The 25,243-nt window shown below is 54.6% G+C and overlaps 3 protein-coding genes across 6 annotated transcripts; 2 read left to right on the forward strand and 1 right to left on the reverse strand.

Moving 5' to 3' along the window:
• Window positions 1-223: 223 nt before the first annotated feature.
• On the forward strand, window positions 224-4,280 carry LOC104851627 (major allergen Equ c 1-like). Its single transcript, XM_010608894.1, has 7 exons — window positions 224-319; window positions 711-847; window positions 1,026-1,102; window positions 2,755-2,856; window positions 3,006-3,113; window positions 3,394-3,419; window positions 4,215-4,280. Exons 1-6 carry the CDS (start codon window positions 224-226, stop codon window positions 3,417-3,419), a joined length of 546 nt encoding a protein of 181 aa, XP_010607196.1. The 3' UTR covers window positions 4,215-4,280.
• A 908-nt stretch (window positions 4,281-5,188) lies between these two features.
• On the forward strand, window positions 5,189-7,583 carry LOC104851691 (uterocalin). Its single transcript, XM_010608980.1, has 5 exons — window positions 5,189-5,299; window positions 5,819-5,955; window positions 6,611-6,684; window positions 6,864-6,971; window positions 7,483-7,583. Exons 1-5 carry the CDS (start codon window positions 5,189-5,191, stop codon window positions 7,581-7,583), a joined length of 531 nt encoding a protein of 176 aa, XP_010607282.1.
• A 2,822-nt stretch (window positions 7,584-10,405) lies between these two features.
• Window positions 10,406-23,651, reverse strand: Glt6d1 (glycosyltransferase 6 domain containing 1). Of its 4 annotated transcripts, XM_010608891.1 has the most exons (6): window positions 23,542-23,651; window positions 22,581-22,660; window positions 20,553-20,600; window positions 11,726-11,863; window positions 10,999-11,455; window positions 10,407-10,891 (listed from the first exon to the last, which is right to left on the reverse strand). In XM_010608891.1, the coding sequence occupies exons 2-6, from the start codon at window positions 22,652-22,654 to the stop codon at window positions 10,736-10,738; spliced, it is 873 nt and encodes a 290-aa protein (XP_010607193.1). In that variant the 5' UTR covers window positions 22,655-22,660; window positions 23,542-23,651; the 3' UTR covers window positions 10,407-10,735. The 4 variants fall into 4 exon arrangements, with proteins under 4 accessions (XP_010607194.1, XP_010607193.1, XP_010607192.1 ...); XM_010608890.2 differs by having other exon boundaries at window positions 10,407-11,455; window positions 23,361-23,651; XM_010608889.2 differs by having other exon boundaries at window positions 10,408-11,455.
• Window positions 23,652-25,243: the final 1,592 nt, after the last annotated feature.

Raw genomic sequence — 25,243 nt, forward strand, 5'->3', positions numbered from 1 at the left:
GCCTGGGAGCCGTCCTGGAGCTCTGGCTCAGCCCAGCCCCAGCCTGACCTTTTCAGCAGAGGCTCCTGTCGCCCCAGGGGAGCCTGTGGCCCGCCCCATGTCCTGGTTATCCAAACATGCTGTTCTGGGGTGGCAGGGCCCCTCCGGGTTCTGAGGGTATATATGCAGCTGCGCGGGGGCCCCAGCACCCACAAACACCTGCCGCACCCCACAGAGTACCAGGATGAAGCTGCTGCTGCTGAGCCTTGGGTCGGTCCTGGCCTATGCGCTGCAGGACCGCAGCGAGGCACCTGTGCAGCCAGGCTTCCAGCCCAAGGAGGTGAGCACCCGGCTTCTCCTGGGCCTGTCCCCTCACTCCCCGTGCACCCCAGCCCAAAGCTCCCTGGTACAACTGCCTGGGGTCCAAACAGGACAGGTGAGGCCTCCCCACCATGCACCCCCTGCTGGCTGACCCGGAAGGCCCACGTGGGTGAGGATGCACCCCTCGGGTGGAGGATGGGGTGCAGGCATTGTCGGTCTCCAGCGGGCACCTAGCAGGGCAGGTTGGCTGGGTGGGGGCTGAGTTAGCCGGTCCAAGGCTCTGCCCAGCACAGGGGCAGACAAGAGAGTCTACACCCCACAGCCCTGCGGGCGCAACTGCCCCCCTGCTGTTGCCCAGGCTCCAAGCAGATCCCTGGGGGCTCGGCGATCAGGCGGTGTCTGTGCTGCAGGTGGAGGGGCCCTGGCACACCCTTGAGCTGGCCGCCACTAACAGGTCTGCGATTGTGGAAGGGGGCTCCTACCGGTGCTTCATGATCGGCGCCAGAATCTTGGGGAACGGGAACCTGAATGTCACCTACTTCCAAAGGTGAGGGCCCTGCCCAGCGATGGCCGCACTGCAGCCCTTTCCCCAGGACCCATCTGCTCCCCGCTCAGCTGGGGGCCTGGTGACTGCTCAGTCCCGGGCTGCCCACCTGCAGGGTGAGGCGGCGCCCTGCCGGGGTGAACGTTCTGGGGTGCATCCAGAAAAGCTGGCTTCTCCTTAGGAACGCGGATGGGAAGTGCGTGAAGGAATTCTTCATTGGGGAGAAGACTGACACCCCCGGAGTCTACACCTTCGAGTGTGAGTAGTGACCCTCCCTCCCCAGGTGGGAGCCGGCTGGTGGTCCGTGCAGACGTGGTATAGGGGCAGTTCTCTGGAAGCCACAGGGGGAAGCTGGGGTCAGGAAGAAGAGGAGGCCCCGAGTCTGCAATTCAAAATCCAGAGCGGCGGCCTGCAACTGGGTCCCCCGGCTCCCAGGGCTCCCTGGAAATGTGGGGGCCCCTCTGTGCACAGAACAGTCAGGGTTGGAGGGGAGGCCAGAGGGAAGAGCAGGGCTCAGGTGGATTTTCTCTCCCGGACAGAGTTCTCAAGGAGACTTGTGGGGCTGCTGGAGCGGGGTGGGGGCAGAGGGTGCCAAGCCGAGCCTCATAAGCTCGGGCCAGGATTGGGGAGCAGCTCGGGCTTCTCCTCTCCTCCTGGCATCTGCTGTCCCCGGAGACACAGAGACAGAGAGATGGCAAGATGGAGAGAAGGAGAGACAAAGAGATACAGGCAGGGAGATGAAGAGAGACACAGAGATGAAGCGGTAGAGTGGAACATCCGTCTTTCTTCTGAGCTGGAACCTTCCTCGTGTGACAACGACAGGGCGATTTGAAAGTGGGTGACATTGAGAAAGGCGGGAAGGGTTTGTACGGAACTGTGCCCACCTAGTGCCACCTGGAAAGGCAAGATACAGGACTGGCCAGATCTCCTCGGTCCGCCTGGGCGGCGGACAGGCCGGCTGCTGGGTTCTTTCGCGCAGATGCCAACAAGAGCAAAGGCCTTGCCCAGAGCAGACACATGGGTGATGTATTTGGAGAATTCCGAGAAGTCCCTCTCTTGGACTAATGATGGTCACAAAAGGAAGGGAGAAAGGTCAGACCATAGCTTACCTCAAAAAACTAGTAAGGAGTGACAGTTCCACCTCATTCGTTACAAAACAGATGTCTTGTGGCTTTTTTGAACCATGACTGAGTACCTCGCATCCTAGCATTCAGAGCACGAATGGCTGACAGCATACTTTTGCAGGACAGCCGGGGTTTAGGTAAAACTGGCTGGTACTTGAATGCAAGTAATCTTTTTTTTCAAGCTTTCAGAGTCATTCCAGCTCAGCCAACACTCCCACTGTTTTCCCTTTCAAAAGATACAGTTGGACCTGATTAGTAACATCCGACTGTGACCTCCCGATGGCTTCCGGAAGGCTGGTCCATACTTAGGGTTACAACTGGTTATGTGACTACGTTTACACACCAGGGAAAGCCTTCCTTGTCTCAGAACCAAGCAAGACGAGTCCGTTTTGATTGTGTTTATTAACCTGTGAAGGCAATGGTTGACAGCAAGGAAACACTGTCTCTATTTGTGCTCTTGACTATGCTGATTTCATCAGAATTCTCTGTATCTAAAGTGCTGCCTTTTACTTGTTGAAAGCGATTTTAGTGTGGTGTATGTATAATGCCGAATAAAGAATATTGAACCTTTCTCAGAAAAGAGACAAGACAGAGAGACGGACTGGGAGCAGGACTTGGCGCGGAGGCCTGGGTCTGCGGGGTTGGGCTGGGCTCCAGCCAGCAGCACGTGAGGCTGAGCCTGGGAGACAGGGTCAGGCTGCCTGGGCCGGGCAGGTGCAGGGTACGGGTGGCCCGGCTGGATCCTGACAGGCCCGGGGCGCTTGTGTCTCCTGCCTCCCCGGGTAGACAAAGGCAAGAACGTCCTGACTTTTGTGGCCGTGGGCAGTGACTTTGCTGTCATGGACTTCGAGAACAACAGCCTGGACCTCGTGGTGGTTGAGCTGCAGGGTGGGTGCCCGAGTTGGCCATCTGGAGGAGGGGCGGGAGGAGGCCCCCGTCTGGGGACACCAGAGAGTGGCCTGCGGCCTCATGCCGGGGCAGCAAGGCTCGGTGGGCGCCAAGCAGGCAGCCTATAATCATGGTGTCCCCGGCTGCAGCTCGGCCTCCGCTTCTCTCGGTGAGCCCACCTGGGAGGGAGGCCTACAGTGAGCACCTATCCAGACGAGGCATCGGGTTGGATAATGTGGAGGACCTGACTGTGCAGGGTGAGCTGCCCTTTCACCCCCATACCTCTCTTGGGCCCAGAGGACACAGCCCCTCAGGAGACCACAGCCCCTTAGGAGTCCACAGCCCCTCGGGAGGCCACATAGTTCCTCAGGAGTCCACAGCTCCTCAGGAGGCCACAGCTCCTCAGAGGTCCACAGCCCCTCGGGAGGCCTCGGTCCTTCAGGAGACCCTCCTGGAGGACAGGGGTCTCTTGCGGAGTGAGCCAGGGTTTGGGGGTGGGGAGGGCTGCCCTGACCTCACTTCTTCTCCCACCCACAGCACGATGCCCCTCCCTGGGCTCCTAGGTGAGTAGACGCCTGCCGTTCAGCTCTGCTCTTCTGGGGACAGCTCATGGGGACCGTCTCCTGAGCCCACCCTGGTGCACGGCCAGGAGTGCAGGTCTGAGCCTGAGCCACCATCGGGGACAGAAAGACAGGTTGTACGGGGGCTCACGGGGCTTGGCACCTCCCGCAGGAAGACCAGGCCCCCATCAGCAGGGAACAGAGGGGCACAATTAGAGTAGGGGCCCAAGCTGCCTCCCTATCTGCAGTCACCTATGCTGGACGCCCGGGTGCACACACACTCCAGCCTGTGCACACCAGTGCTCACACGCACACCGCACGAACACGCTCAAATGTACATGTACACACTCCACACACACACTCCTCCTGAAAACTCCCTGGTTGGCCCATCACCCTTGGTTTGCTCCCCACTTCCTTCACCCCGAGTGTCCTGTCCTGTACCCCAGCCAGCTGGCGTGGTCCTCACCTGCACCCTGGCTTCTGGGGCAGCCCTGTCCTCACTCCTCCAGGCAGCAGCGCTGAGCCCTTTTACCCCGTCGTCCTCCACAGCTCGGGAATGTGGGGTACACACAGGCCCCTGAGAAACCCCAGAATCGCAGCCAGAGGCCAGCAGGAGGCTGGGGTCTGTGACCTCGAGGCCTTGGCCCTGGTCTGGAAGGCTTGGGGGTCCAGTGGTTCAGCCACGGCCACACAGGGCCCTTGGGACCGGGATAGCAGGACAGTGGAGGGGAGGGCAGGAGGGGACAGTCTTGGGAACTGCAGCCAGGCTGGAGGTGCAGCAAAGCATCTGGTCCTCAGGTCCCCGGAGCACGACTGCATCCCGAGCCAGTGTCTCTTGCAGCCTCCGCTTCCAGACCCCTGCCCAAAGCAATAAACAGGCTCTGCATCTGCTCATGGCTCGTGGCCTCTTCTCTTGTCTGCACCTGGTGGCAGTGGAGCTCCTGGGCTCTGGAAAGGCTGCTGGATGGGAGTGGAAGAGCCTGTGTCCCCAGCCCTTGAAACAAGGCAGAGTGGGTGACAGGGAGGACCCAGAAACCCTGGGCCCAGGTGCAGCTGGGCTGTGGAGGGGCCAAGGGGAGCGCTGAGCCACCAGACCCAACCTGTCCGCACGACCCGGGCCCCATGTCTGTCCCACCTGCCACCTCAGTGTCCCTGACTGCTGCTCCCACACAGGCTGGGTTGAGCCAGCACCTACTGGGGCAGCACTTTGGGGTCCCTGAGCTCCTGGCCAGAGTCCCCCAGATGAAAGAGGAAGGGCCTGGAGGCCAGGGGAGCTGGCTCAGGGGTAGGTACTGAGCTGGCAGGCCAGGTTCTGCACTGGATCCCAAGGCCAAGAGGACCCTACGAACTTGAGCTCCACGCCTGCCTGGACATGCAGGCAGGGGTGTGGGGCTGGAAAGGCAACTGGAGCTGGGGGTGCGGGCCACAAATGCAGGTGTGCAGCTGGCTCAGGGCCTGGCTCCACTGCTCCTCTGTCTCCAGCATACAGGGGCCAAGCTAAGTGGGCGTGAGGGAAGTGAGGACATCAGAGAGACAGACACCCCAGGAGGAGGGCGGCCCGAGGGGAGGACAGGCCCCGTGGGAGGGGCCAGTGGGCCTGCCTCCTCCTCTCTGAGTCCTCCTGGCCTCACCTGCCATGCGGACACGGACACAGGCAGCCGCAGGAGGCAGCCTCTGCCCCAGGAAGGACAGGCTGGTCAGGGCCAGTGGACAGCAGAGTCGTCCAGGCAGCGGCTCCTGCACAGTCACAGAGAGGAGGAGCTGCTGCCGTGATGCTGGAGGGAAGGCTGTTGCTGCCGCTGCTGGCTCTTAGCCTGGGCCTGGCCAGTGCTCAGAAGGCTTTGGACGAGGTGCCTGTGCAGCCAGGCTTCGACTCCCAGAAAGTAGGTGTCATGGGTGAGGCCTGGAGGGAGCTGGGGCAGGGGCAGGGGCAGGATTCAGGCACACAGGGGACACCCATGAGCTTCGTCCTCCCCTCCTGCCCTGGCTATCACAGATGGACCTCCTCCCTGTCTGCCTGGCCCTGGGTTCCCGGAGACCACAGTCAGGGAAGGGGGCTGTGGACAGGGCCAGGCCCGGAGGACACAGGACAGTTCTGGGACACAGTGCCTCTTGCATCTGTCCTCCCTGGACCTGCACGGGATGGAACTGAGGCCAGAATGGGCATGGGCAGAAGGATGGAGGCAGCAGGGAAGGGGAAGGCAGAGAGGAGGGGACTTTGTCAGGCGGGAGGCCACAGCTTGTGCCACCCAGGGCCGGTGGGCATTCACCGAGCTGCTGGGGTGTTGGCTGGGTCCCTCCCGGGGTCACATCCACCTGCTGGCCCCACTCAGAGCCCATGCCGGGCCCAGGACACCTGTGGCAGGGACGGCCAGCCTTGCCCTCTGTGCTCACACCTGCAGGTGGAGGGACGCTGGTTCACTGTCCAGCTGGCCGCCAGCCACGCACACCTGGTCTCCCCGGAGGACCCCCTGAAGCTGTCCCTCTACTCCATCTGGACCCGGGACAGCGGGGATGTGGAATTTGTGCTGTTCTGGAAGTGAGCATGGTTCCCAGTCTCGGGGCCTGGGGACATCACCAGCAGTCAGAGCCAGAGGGGCGGGCAGGACAGATAGCCCGGAAAGGCTGTGGCCAACCGAGCTGTCCCCACTGCCCACAGGCCATGCTGTCTGGGTTCCCTGAGCCTGGAATTTTAAATGTGTGATCTCCAGTGTTAAAAGCAGCCTGCACATTGTGAGCAGCACGTGCCTGGCTGCTCTGCCTTGGAGCAAGTGAGGAGCTGCGGGGGCACTTTACATACCAGCCCACCGTGCTTGTGACCTGACCGTGAGGCTGGCCCGGTGCGTCCTCTCCGCGCACCGCAGTGCAGGGACCAAGCTGTTTCCCGCAGATGGCTGTGCCTCAGACGGCGGCACAGGGACTGGGAAAGGCCGCCTGTTGCACCTGCACCCCAGTAGACTTGTGGCTGGATGTGGGCGGGGCTCTATGCACAGAGCCACCATCGAGGACTCGAGGCCTGGTCTCCTACCAACCACCTTGGGACCCAGAGCTCAGAGCTGGGAGTGGGGACCCCGGGGATGCCGGGCTGTGAGGCGCCTCCGGCAGATCCCTGAGCAGTCCACTCCCTGTGCTCCCTGTGCAGGGCTCCAGGAGCCAGGAAAGGGTGGCGGTGTAAGTGTCCCCTCTTTCCTCAGGGGAGAGGGTGCGTGTGAAGGAATAAACATCACCGTCCACCCGACTGGGCTGCTGGGCCAGTACCTCGGTTCCTGTGAGTACCTCTCTCTGGGTGGATTGGGATTTGGGGTGCCCAGCTGTCTGCCCCAACCCTGGGGAGCTGCTGGCTTTGGGGGGCAGTGGGTGTAGGAGGTGGCCCCATGCCCACTGTGCTGCCCGTGGGGCTGAGGACAGACCAGAGAGGTCCCTGTGTCACCAGCTGGGTCTCCCCAGTCGAGGGGGGCCGCATGCATGTCCGCTTCGTCAGCACCGACTATGCCAACCTCATCCTTTACGTACGATTTGAGGACGACGTGGTCACCAGCTTATGGGTGCTGCTGGGTAGGTCCTGGGGGAGTCAGGGCCTCGGGCTGCCAGGGTCAGCTGGTGGGGTCTCAGGGAACAGGGTCACCAGGACCCGAGTCCTGGGGGTGTCAGAGGGAAGTATTCTGGGAGAAGAGCTGAGGGCTCTTTGGGAAGGGAAGAGGGCTCCAAAGGCCAGGGAGAGGTGGCTGAGGGGCACAGGGAGGCCCACCATGGCCAGGACTTGGGGCTGTGGTGACACAGCTGAGCTCTGCACTGAGAGGGAAAGCGGGGGATATCTTCTGGCCTCGCCTGGGGGGAGGGAGCAGCGGCCACCACCCCTGTGCTGGGATAGACTAGCTTTCCAAGGAGTAGAGGTGGGGCCGCTGCAGGGTCTGAGGAGGGCAGTCTGGGTTGGGAGGTGGCAGGGCAGGAGGTGCCTACCTGAATCATAGTGCTGGGCACCGGCACCCGGGCTGGGACCCCTGTCTCGAGGTGGGGTGCAGAAGGCCGGCTCAGAGCCTCGGCCTCACCCAGCCTCGGGTTTCAGCGCGGAGCCTGCCCGGGGACTCCGCGTGGCTGGGGAGGTTCCAGGAGTGCACAGAGCGCTTCCACCTGTACGGAGCTCCTGTCGCCAACACGGCCAGTTAGTGCTGCCCCCGCCCCGCCCTAGCCGGCCCAGAGCAGTCACAACTGAGGATGGCTGGAGGGACACTATCCTCCACGGCCCCCACAGTGTGTGCAGAAGGCCAGGGTGGGCGTTGGGAGTGGGGCTGGGCTTCCAGCAGGGCACAGGGCCATCAGGACACAGCCCCACGGGGCAGATGGCAGCACACAGGGCACCCAGGACAGTAGTGTTGGGCGGTGACTCTTGGATTCCCTGACTGGGAGGCAGCCCTCACAGCCATGCCTCCTCTCTGTGCCCACAGGCCCGTGCCCCCCACCCAGGCTGGGGTGAGGTGGCTCCACCCTGTGGACCCCTCAGCCTGCTTCCCTTCACCTGGTCCGAGAGCCCCTCTTCCCGGAGCCCTGTCCACCTCATCCTCGCCTTCATACTTTGGGCCACCGGGTCCTGCCAGCCAAGAGCATCAAGGGGACCCGCAGTGCCCCCAGCTGCCCTAGGCTGGAAGAACCCTGGAGTGGTGGGGAGGGGCGCATGGCTCTGTGCTCTCTGGAAACATCCCGCGCTGGGCCCATGGGGTCGTCCACAGTGTCCTCCTGCCCAGGGCGACCCCAGAGGAACCTGGGTCAGACTTCAGGCCCAGGTGGAGCTTCTAGAGGTGCCGTGGGTGCCCGGACCTGCTCCCCAATAGAGCCCCACCCAGGCCGCTCTGGCTGGCAGGCCTAGGAAAGTGGGTCAGACACATGAAGCCTCCTTCTGGGAGGCCCGGGACAGGCCTGGCTGGATTCCTGACCCAGAAAACACCCATCGGAGCCTGTGGGAGCAAGGAGCCCGGCCCAGCACCTTCCAACCACCAAGCATGTCGCGGTGCACGTGGTCACAGGAGCTCCACAGCTCCTCACCAATTTCAAGGCTCAGTGTGGGGTGAGAGCCTCGCCTCTTTCCCCTCCAGGTGCTGCCACTCCCCTCCCTGTCACTGGAAAGAGCATTTTATAACAGCCCTGTGTAAATCGACGTACACGTGCATGTCCATTTCTTCACTTTGTGTCCCGACTTCGTCTTTCTTTCTGTCCTGAGATTTGCCACCTGATTTTCAGGTGTTAATCGCTGTCGTGATGTGCGGCAGCCACCACACTTGGCTAAAAGTTAAATGCTTTTCTTTTTCTGAGATTTTCCCCTCTTAGATTCTTTTATTGGTACATTTTAGGTGTACATTTACATTCATCAGTGAGAACCTGTACCTTTACATGATGACGTGATGTACCTTGGTTCTTATTTCTTCCCCATTCCTCTGCCCTCCCCCCTCCCTATTTGCAAAAGCTTTGTTTCCATTTATTTCTAATCTCATATTTTTTTCCTTTCTCTTCTTTCTTTTCCCCTACCCCTTAGTACCTTTTCTTCCTATTTCACATTATTAAATGCAGTGCACACTAAATCTTTTTGGGTCATTAGTGTGGGCTGACAGAAGTGTACTAGGGGCAGGGATAGAGGCTGGGAGCTGGAATGACCTGGGTTTTCTGACTTTAAGTGAGCTCTTGGAGTGCCAGTTCTAGACACTGACAAGTTAGCATGTCATGCCTGGCATGCTGGCGCACGCCTATAATCCCAGCACTTGGGAGGCTGAGGCAGGAGGATCACCACAAGTTCGAGGCCACCCTGAGCTCCAGAGTGAGTTGAAGAACAGGCTGAACTACACAGTGAGACCTTGTCTCAAAACAAAACAAAGTTTACCTGTCATTTTCCCAGATAAACCAAGGGATTTAGGTTGGTTTAATATTTCTCCACCATTTTTCTAAAGGTAAAATTTTAGAAGTCTTCTCAATAAATTACCCTCATCCATAAACTGGCAGGGGAAAAATATCTTGTTTAGTGCAATCCTCCCTTCCTAACCCCATCAGACAAATCTCTGGTTAACAGTTGCAGATGTGAGGTCTGTGGCTAACATAATGTTTGGCTCTCCCCACCCCAAGTGAGACAGGGTCTTGCTCTGTAGCCCAGGCCAGCCTCAAACTCATGGCGCTCCTCCTGCCTCAGCTTCCCAAGTGCTGGGATCACAGTATGTGCCATCACGCCCATCCCTAGTTCCTCCGTCTTGAAATTCATGTAGGCTGATTTTAATGGAGAAGGATTCTGCAAGATGCGACAATAGGGTCTCCAGAAATGCCATCTTCCTCAATCCCAGGGACACAGCAGGACAGGTGGTGACAGCCCTGGACTATCGTGAAGTCGCAGAGGACACACACAGTTTGGCCCTGGGCCAGACCCGGAAGCCAAGCCTGACATCTCTGCCTGTATCCGGGTCCCTGATTCAGGGTCCCAATGTGTGCAGAGTGCCAAGTGCATCCCGAGTGGGGTCCCTGAGGCTGCGGCTGCGGACCACGGGGCCGCGCAGCTTCAGCCACGGGGTGGCAGGGCAGGTGGGGTCCCCCGAGGCCTCCTCATAGGCCGTGCACAGCCTTCCCTGCGTCCTCACAGCGTGTCAGTGTTGGGACCGTCTCAGATTGGACGAAGGCCATCTGAGGCCTTCATTCTAACCAGCGACTCTGGAAGACCCTGTCGCCACGCTTGGTCAAACCCTTGGGAGCCACGGCACCTCCCAGGGCTGCCCACTCTGCAGCCCCCAGGGCCGGTCTCTGGGAGGCGCAGCCACAGGACCCGGTGACACTCCTGAGCAGGAGCTCGGCCCCAAGACCCTTGGACCCACTGACAGACCATGGACCACGGGCAGCCAGCCGGGACACAGATCTGTCCCAGCGCCTCTGTGGCAGAGCCCCTTCACCACGAGCTCCACGGGCATCGCTTTTAAATTAAAATGAAACTCGTGCTTTGACAGCCCGGACTCGCCTTCTGTGACCATGGCGCTGGGCCTGGCCCAAGCCCACCCTGCGCTGGAGCCACTCAGCGTACCGGGTGCCCCAGCCGGTGGATATTTATTTTTCCTTTACAGTTCACATTTCCATTGCTGGGAAGAGATTTTTATTTTTTTTATCAACTAGAGTCTTTCTCCTTTAGAAAAAATGGCTCTGTGTCCAAAGTGTTTCTATGTTTCCACAACGCAGAGCCGGTGGGTTTGCTGTGTGCGGATATTAAATAACGGCCCGCTGTTCTTCTTATCCTCTAAAAGTCAAATCGGATGGGCCGGCACCGCAGGGAAGGAAGTCCCCGTGGGAAGGGGCTGTCTTCAGTCTCTGAGGAGAGGCCTGCTCCAAACTGCTCCACCCGTGGGTGCCGCCCTCAGACGACCCTGGGGTCCTGAGCCACCTTGACATACAGCACCTGGGGAGGCAGGTTGAACTTGGCGTCCCAGCCATACTCGGGGGACAGCAGCTTGCTGGGCCTGTGGAGGAAGAAGTACTTGTTGAGGTGCTTCTCATAGGTGCTGTTGAGCCTGCTCTCCAGGTCCTGACGCATGCCCTGCAGACACTCCTGCACGAGGGCCAGCACCTGCCTGGGCAGGCCGCCCACAATGGCGCTCCCGTAGTAGAAGTCGCCCTGTCCGAAGGGAATGTAGGCCGCCGAGCTGGGCCTCCGCTCATAGGGGAAGCTCTGGTTGTTCTGGAAGTACCACCAGGCATGCAGCTGGGCCACCGATGTGCCCAGAGTCTCCAGGCCGAAGTCACCCTGGAAGACCAGGTTGCTGGCCGTGCTGAAGAGGAAGTCCACCTCGTCGGTGATGTGGCCCAGCAGGTGCTCCCGCAGGACCTGCAGGCCCATGAGGTCCAGGTCGGGCCACCACCACCGCTCGCCCACCATGAGGATCTGGAAGCTCTGCAGGGGGCTGGGCTGCATGTCGGGTGGGTCCACGAAGCTGTCCAGGATGAGGTAGAAGACCACCCGCTGGCCGGGCATGAAGTGCGTGATGGCGGAGCGCAGGAACCGCTCCAGGTGCCCATCAGCAGACCTGGGGCACAAAGAGGGAGGGACAGCTCACGGGGGCCCAGACGACACCCTGCGTGCTACCAGAAGTGTCACTGACGGCAATGGGACAGCACCACTGGGGAGTGGCCGTGAGGAGGCCAAGTGGACATGAGTGGGAGAGAACCGGCCACAGCGGAGAAAGAGCAACGCATTTCCTGGGCAGGCCACCCGGGCTGCCCCGAGCAGGAAGAGGGTCCAGGGAGGCTTGTCCTCACGTTTGCAGAACAGAAAAGCCAAGGTCAGTAGCACCTACCTGGTGGGGGCAAAGACCACCAACCCCACGGTGAGATTCCGCCCCCTGTAGTGCCTCTGCAGGGCCTGCCTGCTGAAGGTGCCTTCCCACAGCACTGGGGCCAGCCAGCTGGTGACCGTGAGGATATCCGGGCGTCTCCTACGGGACACAGAACGAGCAGAGCAGGTGCCGGCACACGTGGCAGCTAAGGCACACAGGGCGCCTGCTGCTTTCAGGTGGGCAGGTGGGCACAGTCGTTCCTCAGCCTGGTGAGACCTGTGCACTCATGCAGGGAAACAGAGGCACAGACAGCACACGGCGAGCTTGTGCCGCGACACACTGCTGGCCCTGCCCGGCCACCGCCTCTGAGCCCAGGGCCACAGAAAGGCAGCCAGAGTCCGCGCATTCGTCGCCACCGCCCAAGTGACTCTTGTCGAGGGCAGCAGCACTGCCTCCCTCAATGCCTTTCACCGCCCCTTCTCCCTCCTTCTGCGTCTCCTTGGGGGCCATCGGTGCGGTCCAGCGGAGGTGAGGAGTCCGAGCTGGAGGCGGCCATTCGACTAGCTTCCGTCACAGGGAAGAGACAGGATTGTGATGTACCGGGCTGGTCCGACATCTGAAGGCCCCGTTAGCTGCCACATCGGAAGTGAAAGGACCACCACACCCTGCTCGACCGACAGAGGAAGGCGTTGTGCGGGGCCCAACCTCACGTGACAGAAACTCCCGAAGAGAGTAGGGGTGCCGGGAATTACAGGAGGCTGACCGACCCACCAATCCACCTAGAGAGGGGTCTGTGAGGGCTCGGGAGAGAAAGGCAATGGAGACACGATTTTGTGAGGCATGGGGGACCGGAGGTCAGTGCCTCAGAGTGGGCAGACAAGGACACTCCGAGCCGGCCACTACTTATTGGGGGCACACAGTAACTGGAGGGAGCATCAGGTGACTCGAGGGCAGCGACGATCCTAGGTCAACAAGGGCGGTGAGGCGGGAAAAGCATTTTTTTACCATAATCGGTGGGACGAGGTAAGCTGATAAGGAATTTGCCCCTCCCCAGGTGAAAGCTTTCTCTTTTTTTATTACTACTCAGTTCCCGGAAGAACCAGGATGTCTTCAGCTGAGGAGAGCTTATTTTATTTTATTTTACTTTGGTCCCAGGAATTGAATCAGGGCCTTGCACTTGCCAGGCAGTTGCTGCACCACTGAGCTACATTCCAGGCCACCTGATGTGATCTTGCTCGAGTGTCACAGCATCATGGGACCGCGGAGGCCTCGACTGTGATCGGAGGCACAGAGAATTATGTTTCTGCCCTCCCTAGCCAGCTCACAGGCAAGATTTCTAGACTTGATTGACAGATTCAGTAGAGTAGCCAGATACAAGGTAAATACGCAAAATTCAATAGCCTTCTTGTACACAAATAACAGACTCACCGAGATTGAAATTAGGGAAAGAATCCCTTTCACAATAGCATACAAAAAAATAAAATCTAAGAAAGAAAACAAAAGACCTCTACATTGAGAACTACAACACTGAAAAAAGAGATTGCAGAGGATATAAGAAAATGGGAAGACATCCCTTGTTCCTGGGTAGGAAGAACTAATATAGTGAAAATGGCCATACTTCCAAAGCTGCTATACAGATTCAACACAGTGCCTATTGAAATCCCAACAGTATATTTCATAGAACTAGAGAAAACAACCCAAAACTTCATTTGAAATCAGAAGAGATCTAGAATAGCAAAAGCAATTCTAGGCAGCAGAGACATGGCCAGGGGGTATCACAATCCCTAACTTGAAACTGTACTACAAAGCACTGTGATAAAAACAGCATAGTACTGGCAAAGAAACAGACCTGAGGATCACTGGAACAGATTAGAAGACGCAGAAACAACTCCAGACATATGCAGCCACCTCATCTGTGACAAAGGAGCCAACCATCCTCACTGGATGAAAGATAGCCTCTTTAATAAATGGTGTTGGAAAAACTGGATTTCAACTTGTCAAAGATTAAAATTAGACCCGTATCTTTCACCATGCACTAAACTAAAATCCAGGTGGATTAAAGATATAGATATTAAAACACAAACACTAAACTTGCTGGAAAATAAGTTAGAACTCTTGAAGATATCAGCATAGGAAAAGACTTTATGAACAAATCCTCAGTAGCATGGGAACTAACACAAAGAATCAACAATTGGGATCTCATCTTTTTAAAAAGCTTCGGCACTGCCAGAGAAGTCACATGCAGAGCTAAGAGACAACCCAAAATGTGGGAAAAAATTTTACCAGCTGTTCCTCAAACAAAGGTCTACTATTTAGAATATATAAAAAACTAAAAAAAAACAGGCTTTCCAAATATAAAGACCCAATTCAAAAATGGGCATCTGAAATGAACAGACATTCCTCAGACAAAGAAGTTAAAGAAGCAAATAAACATATAAAAAAAATGTTCAACATCACTGGTCATTCAAAAGAAGCAGATGAAACAACACTGAGATTCCACCTCTCCCCAGAAAGAATGGCTGCTGTCAAGAAATCAACCAATAACAAATGCTGGTGGGGCTGTGGGGAGAAAGGAACCCTGCTCCATTGTTGGTGGGAGTGCAGACTGGTGCAACCACTGTGGAAATCAATATGGAGAGACCTCAAACAACTAGGATTAGCAGTCCCATTTGACCCAGCTATTCCCCTGCTAGGTATCTTCCTAAAAGAATGAAAAGAATCCTACCACAGCATATATACTCACCCATGTTTATAGCGGCACAGTTTGTAATAGCTAAAACTTGGAAACAGCCCAACTGCCCATCAACTGGAGACTGGATAAAGATGTGTTTTGTTTTTTATAAAATAGAGTACTATTCAGCCATAAAGAATGAGAAACTAGAGATATTTATAGCTAAGTGGATGCACACTGAGGCCACATTCTTAAGTGAAGTTAATAAGTCACACATGTGTAAATACCAAATAGTTTCTCTGGTGTGAAAAAGTAAAAGTGTAAATAAGGATGAAAATGTATAATTGATATTGTGTAATAGGAAGCAAAGTCTAAAAGAGTACAGGAAGTGGGAGGGGTAGGGGAAAGGAAAGAAGGGAAAAGAACCAAGATAAGTCATGTAAAGGTACAAGATCCCGAAGATGAATGTAACTGTATTCTATACCTAAAATGTACCAATAAACCTGATAAAGATAAAAAAGACTAGGCCTTAGCACTGGTGATAATTTAATTATGCAATGATTTGTCCCCCAAAATCATATAGAATGGCACTCCACAGGGAATAGACTTGTTATGGCTTAGATTAAGAATGTCCCCAAAGACCCCAGGGCTCTGGGAAGGTGAGTGAATCACGAGGGTGGCAAAGCTGGCTTTCTGTTAGGAGGTGAGGTCTGCTGTGTTTCCCTTCCCGGACCCTTGATTCCTTGATTCCCGGACCCTTCCTGCCCGCCATGCTATGAGCAGCTCTCCTCTGCCAGACTTCTCTGCCGTGACTTCCCGTCTTGTAGCCAGCAGACCACCGGCCGTAATCTGTCTGGAATTGTGCCTCAGTGATGAGAAAGTGACTAAGCCGCACCTCAGTGTGATAAAGAATATCTACAAAAGTCCTCAGCCAACACTTAGTGGTGAAAGGCAGAATGTTTCCCTCCCTCAGATCAGAAACATGGACAGCAAGATGCCCTCTCTCATATGCACTAAACATGAGAACAGAAGTTCTGGCCACTGCAATAGGGCAGGAAAAGAAAGAAAGGCATCAGATTGGAAAGGAAAGAATACTCTGTCCATTGCATAATCAGCTTATTTGATCATCCACACAGACGATCCTAGGGAATCTAGGAAGAAAAGTCCTTCGGAACTGATCAGAAAACTCAGCAAGACTTTGGGAAACTAGGTCGTAAATCTATGACGAAGCTGGAGCCCTGCTGACCCGGTCAGTTCCAAAGCCCATCAGCTGGCCACTAAGCCGCCATACAACGAGCCTTTTGGGGCCACCCTAGAAATCAATGGTAACATAAGTTTATATCCAAGGGAAGATGTCTGGGTCCTGTCGTAGTTCTGCTGTTAACTTTCTGAAGAGCTGGCGAACCAATTACTTTTTTTTTTTTTTGGTACCGGGGATCGAACTTGGAACCACGTGCTTGTGAAGCAGGTGACAGAACAATTGCGCTAAATCCCCAGCCCCAATTACTGTTGGTAGTTTTGTTGGTTAATAGTAAGAACATTCTGAACACTGGACTTTCCCAGCAGATGTGTAATTTGCAGACATTTCCCCCATCCTGGGTGTCTTCTGTCCACTGTCTTTTCTTCAAAGGTGAATGCGAAAGACTTTTTTTTTTTTTTTTTTTGGTACTGGGGGATCAAACTGAGGACCTTGTGTTTGTGAAGCAGGCAGTGGCACCACTGAGCTAAATCTCCGGCTTCTGTCCACTTTCTTGATAATGACCACAGCAGAGTTCACTCGGATGATGTTCACTTTCCCGAGACTTCCTTATGCTGCCTGTGCTGTGGACCCAGCACTTTGAAGAATTTTCCTCCCCTTCCTAGTTTCTTGAGCGTTTAGATTATAAAAGGATGCCCAATTTTGTCAAATGCTTGTTTTCTGCTTATGTTGGGATGCTTTTATGGTTTTAAGTTTTATTCTAGGAATACTGTGTCTTACACTGACCCCTGGTTGAACCAAACTTGCATCCCTGTGGCAAATCCCACCAGCCTGACCCTTCTTCCACATCCCTGGATCCACTCTTCTAGTATTGGGCTGAGGGGCTCTGCCTGCTATATACAGACGACATGGGTCTGTGCTGTTCTTTCAGAGTCTTTGTTTCTGGTATCAGCTGACCCTGACCTCCCAGAATGCACTGGGAAGTGTATCCTTGCTTTTTTTTTTAAACTTTGTGAAGGGTTGGTATAATTCTCCTTTGAACATTGGACATAATCCTTCCATGAAGCCATTTGGCCCTGGCCCAGGGGAACACTTCATGAGGTGTTTAAGTGGTCACTAATTCAATCTGTTTACCCATTTTGGATCCTTCAAAGTTCCTCTTTTCTTCTCGAGTCTTTCTAGGAATCTGGCTGTCGAGGTTGCTGACATGCAAGTGCTCATTGTATTCATTTATAATCATTATGATTTCTGCAGGTTGGAGTGATGTCCCCATCCATCCCTGAATCTCTTCCTTTTTTAAAAAAAATCTATTCTGCTGATATTTTCAGCAAACCTTTCTGCTGTTTTCTATCTCACTTTAACTTTTATCTTTCCCTCTGCTCACTCACATCTGCTCTTCTTCTGCTTCCTTCCTTGGACCGGAAGTCTCCTTCTGTGGCTCAGGCTCACTTACCCAGTGTGTTCCCTGCCCCTCCCCATCCTCTCTGGGATGCAGTGTGTTTATTTTCATCCACTGAACAATACTTTCTAATTTCCTTCGTGGTTTTCTCCTTGGAGCACGGCCACTCAGGGATGAACTCTCTACATTCTGCATACGTATAAGCTCCCCATACTTCTTGCTGTTACCGACATCTGACTTTATCCCCTCTCAGTCAGAGGATGCACTTGGTATGACTTCAAGCCACTTGGGGGCACTGAGATTTTCCTTACCCCGAAGCTCCTGTCTCGCCCTGGAGATCGTTCCCTGTGCCCCTGGGAAGGGAGTATATTCTGGCGCAGTTCTCTGCGGACCTTCTGTTTCCTTGGTGGTCCTCCTGCTCCTCCTCCTAATTCTTTTCCCTTCCCGTTCTCTTTCTCTTTCTTCTCTTTTGGTTTTTTGAGATAGGATCTTGCCATGAAGTTCAGGTTCATCTTTAATTCACTATGTAGCCGACCCTGCTTTGAACTTGTGGTGATCCTCCTGCCTCAGCCTCCCGAATGCTGGGATTACAGACAGGGGCCACCATGCCTGGCATTCCTGGTCTTCTGTCTAGATATTCTGTCCATTATTAGACTGAGAATTATCACTAACTATTCTTGCCAAACAGTCTATTTTCCTCATCAATTTGGGCAGCTCTTGCTTTGTTTAGCTGAGGACTCTTGCTAGATGCAAATATTCATAATTGCTGTTATTACTTTTTCTTGGTATATTTTGTCTGATTTTAGAACAGTTGCTTGGGCTCTTTTTGGGTTAATTTGCATGGTATACATATTCAATCCTTCAATTAAACCTGTTGGTGTCTTTGAATCTTGATTGTTTCTTGTAGGCAGCACATAGTTGGATCATGATTTTACCCACTCTGATATCTCTGTCTTTTAATTGGAGTATTTTCTCCATGTACAGACTGCATCAGCAAAATGATCATCTTGTCATTTTCCTCCTGTACGCCATGTATTCTCTGCTCCTCTTTCCCTCATTTAATGACTCCTCGTGCATTAAACAGACATTTTCTAGAGTGCACTTTTAACTCCTGTATTTCTTTGCTACCCATTGCTTATCTAGTTTCTCACCATTTGCCCTGTGTAAATTACAATTAAAACCTTAACCTGCAGTGATCTAGTTGGGCCAATACCGGTTACATCCACTAGCCGACAAAATCCACCTCCCCTGTGTCATTCCACTCACCCCTGAGCTCTGTGCTGCTGTCACTCAAAGACATCTTTGCATGCTGTAATTAGTAGACCCGTGAATTAGTACGATAGGAGGAGGAGACAGCGGAAGTCAAGGTGCACGGAAGCTGCCTGCCACGTCCCCTCCGTGGTTGCCCCTCCTGGGCTTGCGCCCTTGCTCTTAGCCTGTGCTGGCTGTGAAAGAGCAGGTCCGCTGAAGACGATTTTCTCACGGTTGCTTTCTGGGCATACCTGCACTCCTGCCCTCCTCTGCACAGGGCCGGGCAGGCGGGCCACATGACGCCCATTGTCACTTCCAGCTTCACGCCGTCTGAAGAGACCGTGGCTGGCTGTCGGCCTATTTGAAGCCCCTGTGGTGATGCAGCCCTTCTCTCTTCTGCTCCGTCTTGCTCTTGCAGATGACCGTGACCGGGTGTGGTCCTTCTGCCTGCTGTGCCTTGTGGCTGATGCTGTCTGGTGAGCTTTGATTTCAGTTGCTATACCAGATTTTCTACCTAGTATAATGTCTGAACTGTATTAATATTCTTTGGTAAGGTATTATTCCCAGCTTCCTTGAGTTTTTCAGAGATATTTAAAATAGCTGATTTGAACTCTTTGTCTAGTAGGCCCCAAATCTGGGCTTCACCCAGGAGTTTCTATGGACTCCTCTCTCCCAAAACACAGGCCGTGGTTTTTTGTTTTTGTTTTTGTTTTTTGAGACAAGGTCTCACTGTGTGGTTCAGGCTGGTCTTGACCTCACTATGTAGCCCAGGCTGGCCTTGAACTCACAGTGATCCTCCTGCCTCAGCCTCCCAAGTTCTGGGATTACAGGCATGTGACACCATGGCTAAACCACACAATCTTGTTTCTTTGCATGTCTGTTGTTGTTGCTGTTGAAAATGGGTATTTTAAGGAGTATTATACAGCAGATTCTCCCTTCCTCCCAAGGGTTTGGTGTATTTTGTTTTGTGTTTCTTCCTTTTGCTATTGTGTTTATTTCATGATTCTTCTGAACTAATTGTATAACAAGCTCTCCAGGTCACGCTCCTCTGGGAGTTTCCTGTTGGGTCTGCTGTTGCTCTGGCGGTGGTGAGCTTGTCCTGCTCAGCTCAGTACACACAGGCTGCCCTTGGGCTGCCAGACAGATAGGGGCAGAACTCTGGGGAGCCCTTGGCCTCCCATGGGTGCTTCCTGGGTGCTGGCTCCTATTTTGGATGCAGACCATCAGTGGGACCAGGGCAAGTCAAAGCCCCCAACCTCACCCCTCCCTGATCTCGGCCTTGCCCCCCCACCCCGACTGTAAACCTTGGGTTAATGTCCACAGCTACAAAACCATGATTCGGTTGTTACCATTTTCCTGGTGGGTAGGGAGCAGGGAGCTTTTGCAAGAAGTCCTCACTCCATTTTTGTTGCTGTCACTCAGGAGCCGGTTTTTATGCCTGCTGGATTGGCTGCACTGAGAACCAAGAGGGTTCCAGGCTCCTCACATGGGTGGGGCTCTGCCCTGGGGCAATGGTCAGTGCTGGAGAGCATCTGTCCACCTGTGCTGTTGTTTGAGATGGGGCCTTTTGCTGCCCAGTCTTCACGGCGGGTCCTCGGCTGAATGGATCTTCTTCCACAGCACTGAGGGAGCCAGAAGTCTCTGAAGATGACACAGGGTGCCGTCTTCCTCCTAGAGTCATAAGCCTCAAAACTTTAAAAATAGTCCTTTTCAGAATACGTGCAGATGGGATCCAATTATATTTTTAAAAACACCAAGTGTGATGCTGCCCACCTGTCAACCCAGTACTCTGGGAGGCTGAGGCAGGAGGATTGCAAGTTTAAACACATCCTGGGTAATTTAGTGACTTGTCAGGGACAGAGTCAACTGTGCTGGGAAAGGCGGGGCATGTGTTTGCTCCTTGTCTTCTCACTGAGCCTTCCTGTCTTCAACATGTTTATTTTCTATGTATCTTTCTGGTGAGAAATCAACTGTGGAGCAGGGCTCGCAAACCCCACTGAGCAGAGGTTATGAGATAAGCAAAAAGCCCTCGGTTCCATCCCAATACTGAAAAATTTATATAAATGATGCAAAAAGACAATGAGAGACGGCTCAACCAGGATCCTGTGATCGCCCACCAGGTTAGGGCAGCGGTTATGCCAGAGCTGGGAGCGGCCGAGGGGAGGCCGCGGCTTTCGCCACATTAAAAACAAAGCAGCTCTTCGTGAAGGAATGGGAAGAGCTGTGAGGAGCCGCAGCTTAGGATAGGAAAAGTACGCCTTCCTTCCGGAAAGGAAGGCTCCCCAGGTAACACCCGGAGGTGCACAGCTGTGTGGTCTGCCTTTCTTACCTCGGTTTAAACCACTCCGACAGCTGCAGTTCTCTCTCTTGGCCGCTCCTGGGGACAAAGCAACACCAGGTTACTCCTGGGCCGAGCCCCACAGCCCCCCTACTCTGCTCCGTCCCAAGTCATGTGGGGTCCCCGGAGAGGAAGGACGTCCCTACCAAAGGTGGGACAGGAGGAATACGCTGGCTGGGAGGCGGACTTCAAACAAATCACACACCAGCCTGAGGCAGGCGGGGTGCTTGTTTGAACCCACCCTGTCTCAATTTTTTTTAAAAGGGGACAGGCTGGAGCTGTGAAGGCTCTGGGTTCGACTCTTAGAGCTGAAAAGGATTTTTAAAAAACCAACAGATCAAATAAGAAGATAGACATTCAAATACCACTCTAACTTACTTATAAACAGGAGTGGCTCCGCTATCGCTGACAGCTGACAGGGAGGCTGGGGGAGGGGGCCTGCTGTCCGCCCCCTACTCCCTTTCATTTAAATGCCGTGCTCACCCTGGGCCAGGCTGCCACCTGACAGACACTTGTAGGTTGGAAACGTGTTCAAAGCCTCTCGCCAGCCGTCGGTGACGGTGACCCAGCTCTGAACACCAGCGGCCTGGGCGAGGCAGAGCGACCCGAAAGCCCATTCACAGCACCAAGCAGAGGTCACGGCCAGGAGGACTGTGACCCTACCTTCTCCTTCTAGGACCACCCATCCATGTACCAGTCCGGATTCCTCACTTTATACAGCTAAACAAAATGTTCAGTTTTGAGTTTGAACAAAGGCCTATCACAGCGGCAGTATTTAAGTTTCTCGAATGAAGATCCACTTATGTCCTGATGTCTTAGTCAGATAATCCCTGAGGGAGTCTCCTGCCCGGCCCCACAGGCTCAGCTGCGGGTGGAGGCGAAGCCCCTGCTGTCCCTGTCTCTCCGGGGCCCATGTTCACCAGCAGCTGGAGTTCAGATCTTAGAGTTCAGATTTCAGCCACCCGATGGGTCTGCGGTGGTGAGAATCTAGCACAGTGACACATGGTAGTGTCTCCCTAACACTTATTACCCTGGCAGATTTTCTGGTGAGATATTGGTTGACTTCTTCCTCCCTGTGGTTTTTTGGTTTTAGTTTTGGTTTGTTTGGAGGTAGCGCAGGCTGACCCTGGACTCACATCAATCCTCCTGCCTCAGCCTGCTGAGTGCCGGGATCACAGGCACGCTCACCTCACGTTTTAAACGGAGCAGTTTCCTTATCATCTCATCTTTCGGTTGCAGGGCCTGTATCCCATCTGTTGTGCAGAGGTTCAGTCTTTGAAGACATCGTCTCTGGGAACACAAGTGCTTTCCCACTGCACATGGCAGCCCACACCTGTGATCCCAGCACTATGGAGGCTGAGGCAGGAGGATCACCATGAGTTCAAGGTCAATCTGAACTACATAAGACATAGCAAGACCTTCTCAGAAAGAAAGAGAGAAAAAGAGAGGGACAGAAAAAGAGAAAAAAAGAGAGAAAGAGAAAGAGAGAGAGAGAGAGAGAGAGAGTAGAACAACTGACTTTCTAATGATATTTGGAGCGGCTGCATCCTTCCTGGACCGGAGGTGGAGCAGCCTGGGGTGGGGCTTCCTGGGCCTCAGAGCTGAGCTTCCTTCGCAGGTCGCCTGAGTCCTGCTCCTGGTAGACAGGGCTGGAACCTCCGGATGGTTCACAGCTCACCTAAAGCAGGGCTGTCCGCCTCCGGCCGGGCTGTTTTATGCCCTTCACTGTGTAACAGGCGACTTCCCTGCCATGTTTGTGTAGAACACAAAGCTCAGCGAGCTCGGGGACTGTCATTGGTCGCTGCCTCCCAGAACCTGGAACAGAACCGGGTACCCGGACAGTGCTGGATGGGTCCTGGCGAGGCGGTGACAGTCCACAGAACTGAACCGCGTGTGCACCGCCCTGCAGCTGGGCCCTGCAGAGCCCAGCGGGCGGCCCGAGCTCTCAGAGGAGGCTGGGCAGTGCGGGTCCCCTCGCCCATCACTGAAGGCTATTCTCAGTCGATATTTTCTATTTACCTGAAGTAATGCTGAGCCATCAGCAGCGTCAAAATAAACGAAATAAGGAGCAGCATCCTTTTTTTGGAATTCATCCTTTCCTGGGGCAAAAGGGGTGGAAGAAGTTCATCGTCAGCATAAAGAGCCACACACCCCCACAGTGTACTCCTGGGGCCCACGGGACAGCAGCCTGAGTTGGGGGCTCTATGTCCCGCCCAGGGCGCCGTGTAGCCTCGGGGTCAGTCCCAGCTCCGCATCCCCTCCAGAAAGCCACGGTGCCAGCGACTGCAGGAAGAGAATGCTGCCCAGCTGTCACAAGCTGAGGGGGCGCGTGCGGTCACCGAGTGTCCCACAAATGCTCTCCCCTGGGGTCGCAGCCACTCATGGCCACGCGAACCCATCTGCGTTAGTCTGCAGCCAGCAGGGCCGAGGGAAGGGAGGAGCCTGCGCCCGGGGTGACTTCCGTGGCCTCTCCTCGTGGCAGAGCTCAGGTGGGGCTCCCGTCTGCGCCCCGGTGACAGGTCCACACAGAGGGGTCTCTGAGATGCCCGAGTGAGTGAAGGGCACAGACACCCCAGTCCCAACCCTGGGCTGGCTCTGCACTGACTTGGGAGCCGCCTGATCTACTCAGGGAAGTAAAACTGACTTGGAAAAGGCATCTGCCTGCCTCTTTCGACCCCAGGCCAAGCAGCGCCATGGACAGAGGACATTGCAAATGCAGCTCCTATCCCTGTCCCTGCACAGCGCGCCCTGGGGAGGCCACAGCAGGCAGGGTTCTCCACGCAATTTAAAACTGACCACCTTTTCAATTCCGGGAGCAGGATGTGGCCGCCTCTATCCAGCATGGCCTGCCCCGTTGCATGGTCCCCCAGCCGTCACCTCTCCTGCACCCCTATGAAGCCAAGGCCCAGGGATGGTCCCCCCAGCCGTTACACCACGGACTCCCAGAGTTCCACACCGCCCTTGCTCCCAGGCCCCTCACTCTGGCAGGGAGCCCTCAGCCCACGAGGACAGGCCTCATCCAAGGAAGACGTCCCAGGAGACCCCGTGCTGTTCTGGGGACGCTGGACTCTCCTTGGGTGGTGATGTCACCAAGCCCCTTTGATGATGTGAACATCACCATGGCAACTGCCCAGAGGTTCTGGTTGGCATGGAGCAGATGCAGGATTCAGTCCCGATGGAAGGGCCGAAGCCTGAAGCCTGTTTTAAGGTGTTGCTTGGCTTTTGCTTCCTTTGCCGTGGCTGATTCTGATTCATAAAAGAGAGATATTTAGAACAACCTGTGTGGTGTGCACCGATGTGTGTGAAGGGCAAAAATAGCAAATTCAGATAAAAATTTATTTATATCATATAACATCTGATTTATTTTTTGATTTTTGGTATGGGGGATCGAATTTGGGTCCTCGTGCGCCCGAGGCAGGCGGTGGAACCACTGAAATAAATCCCCGATCCAACATTTTATAAATAGAGAAAGGTAAACTATTTGATACTAACAAATTTAAATGCATTTAAAAAATGAATGGTTCTAGTATAATGTCATTTTAACTGTTATGCTAAAATGCTGTTTTGCTCTATATTTTAAATTTTCCTTGTAAAACTTTATTACTGTTATCTGATAACATCTTACAAAGCTGTGACTTCTCATGGACAACCAAAGGAGCACGACAAGGCCATTAACCATCACTTACGGCACAAAAGAAGTGCGACACCGGCCCCTGACACCAGGGACAACCACTGATGGAAAAGATGTCTGCTCCTGGTCCCGCTTCGTACTTTCAAAGTGCCCAATATTCAAAAAAGATTGTGACAGCAGAGACTAAAGCCTGCTGCTCCCACTCCAAGGCCAGCATGGCTGAGCTGGGCTTCCCACAGCTGGGACTTAGAGACCAAAGCAACCAGGAGCTGGCCGGAGAGGACAGCCGAGATTTCGGCCCTGGCCTCCCAGCCAACAACAGCCCAGACAGGAGAGACCCCCTGAAGGAGCCTCCAACTCGGAGAGGCACCCACCTTCTGAGCAGGGAGACTGGGACCCCCAAGCAGTCCGCGTGCACTGTGCCAAAACCAGGGTCCAGAGAGGTAAATGTCCCCAGGCCTCCACGGGGTCGAGCAAGGCCGTGACCCTTGCTGGCAGATGGCAGGACGCAGGCCTGAGGGCTCTGCACACAGCTCAGAGGAGCCCGAAGAGTCTTGGCTGAGCTTGACAGATGCAACCACAGAGTTAATTCTGACTGACACAGGCCTTACACACCCAGCCGGCAAGGGTAACCAAAAATATATACAATATCTGAGAGAAACCACGCGCTACCTAAGCTCGTGTGTCTGGTTTGTTTCATTCAACACTGTGGTCTCAAGGTGCGCCCATCTTCCTGCAAAGGACTCAGGTTTATCTTTATGGCAGGCAGTGCTTCGCGGTGTGCGAAGATGTTTTCTTTATCCACTCATCTGCTGATGGACACGTGGGCTGTGGGTTGTGCTGCTATAAAATATGCATGTGCGTTATAAACAAGAGCGAAGCAAAAGACAGACAGGACGTAGACAGACAGATCTTGCTCAAATGGGAAGGGAACTGAGGGAAGGAGGGGAGGGACAGGGATGAAAGAGGTGTGAGGATGTGCTGCGTGCGCGCGTGCGTGCGCCAACTCCTCAAAGCCTGGGCCCAGCCTGCGTGCGGGAGCTCTTCGGCT

The sequence above is a fragment of the Fukomys damarensis genome, unplaced genomic scaffold (assembly GCF_012274545.1).
Source record: "Fukomys damarensis isolate Sample0158 unplaced genomic scaffold, DMR_v1.0_HiC HiC_scaffold_36, whole genome shotgun sequence".
NCBI lineage: Eukaryota > Metazoa > Chordata > Mammalia > Rodentia > Bathyergidae > Fukomys > Fukomys damarensis.

Excerpts from the sequence above, each read along its gene's own strand:
- LOC104851627 (XM_010608894.1), top strand. The coding sequence starts at position 224 with ATGAAGCTGCTGCTGCTGAGCCTTGGGTCGGTCCTGGCCTATGCGCTG. Across the intron at positions 848-1,025 it reads AATGTCACCTACTTCCAAAG|GAACGCGGATGGGAAGTGCG; the intron begins GTGAGGGCCCTG and ends GCTTCTCCTTAG. Across the intron at positions 3,114-3,393 it reads GGAGGACCTGACTGTGCAGG|CACGATGCCCCTCCCTGGGC; the intron begins GTGAGCTGCCCT and ends TCCCACCCACAG.
- LOC104851691 (XM_010608980.1), top strand. The coding sequence starts at position 5,189 with ATGCTGGAGGGAAGGCTGTTGCTGCCGCTGCTGGCTCTTAGCCTGGGC. Across the intron at positions 6,685-6,863 it reads GGGCCAGTACCTCGGTTCCT|TCGAGGGGGGCCGCATGCAT; the intron begins GTGAGTACCTCT and ends GGGTCTCCCCAG. Across the intron at positions 6,972-7,482 it reads CAGCTTATGGGTGCTGCTGG|CGCGGAGCCTGCCCGGGGAC; the intron begins GTAGGTCCTGGG and ends CTCGGGTTTCAG.
- Glt6d1 (XM_010608890.2), bottom strand. The coding sequence starts at position 22,654 with ATGAATTCCAAAAAAAGGATGCTGCTCCTTATTTCGTTTATTTTGACG. Across the intron at positions 11,864-20,552 it reads TCGGAGTGGTTTAAACCGAG|GAGACGCCCGGATATCCTCA; the intron begins GTAAGAAAGGCA and ends TGTGTCCCGTAG. Across the intron at positions 11,456-11,725 it reads GTGGTCTTTGCCCCCACCAG|GTCTGCTGATGGGCACCTGG; the intron begins GTAGGTGCTACT and ends TTTGTGCCCCAG.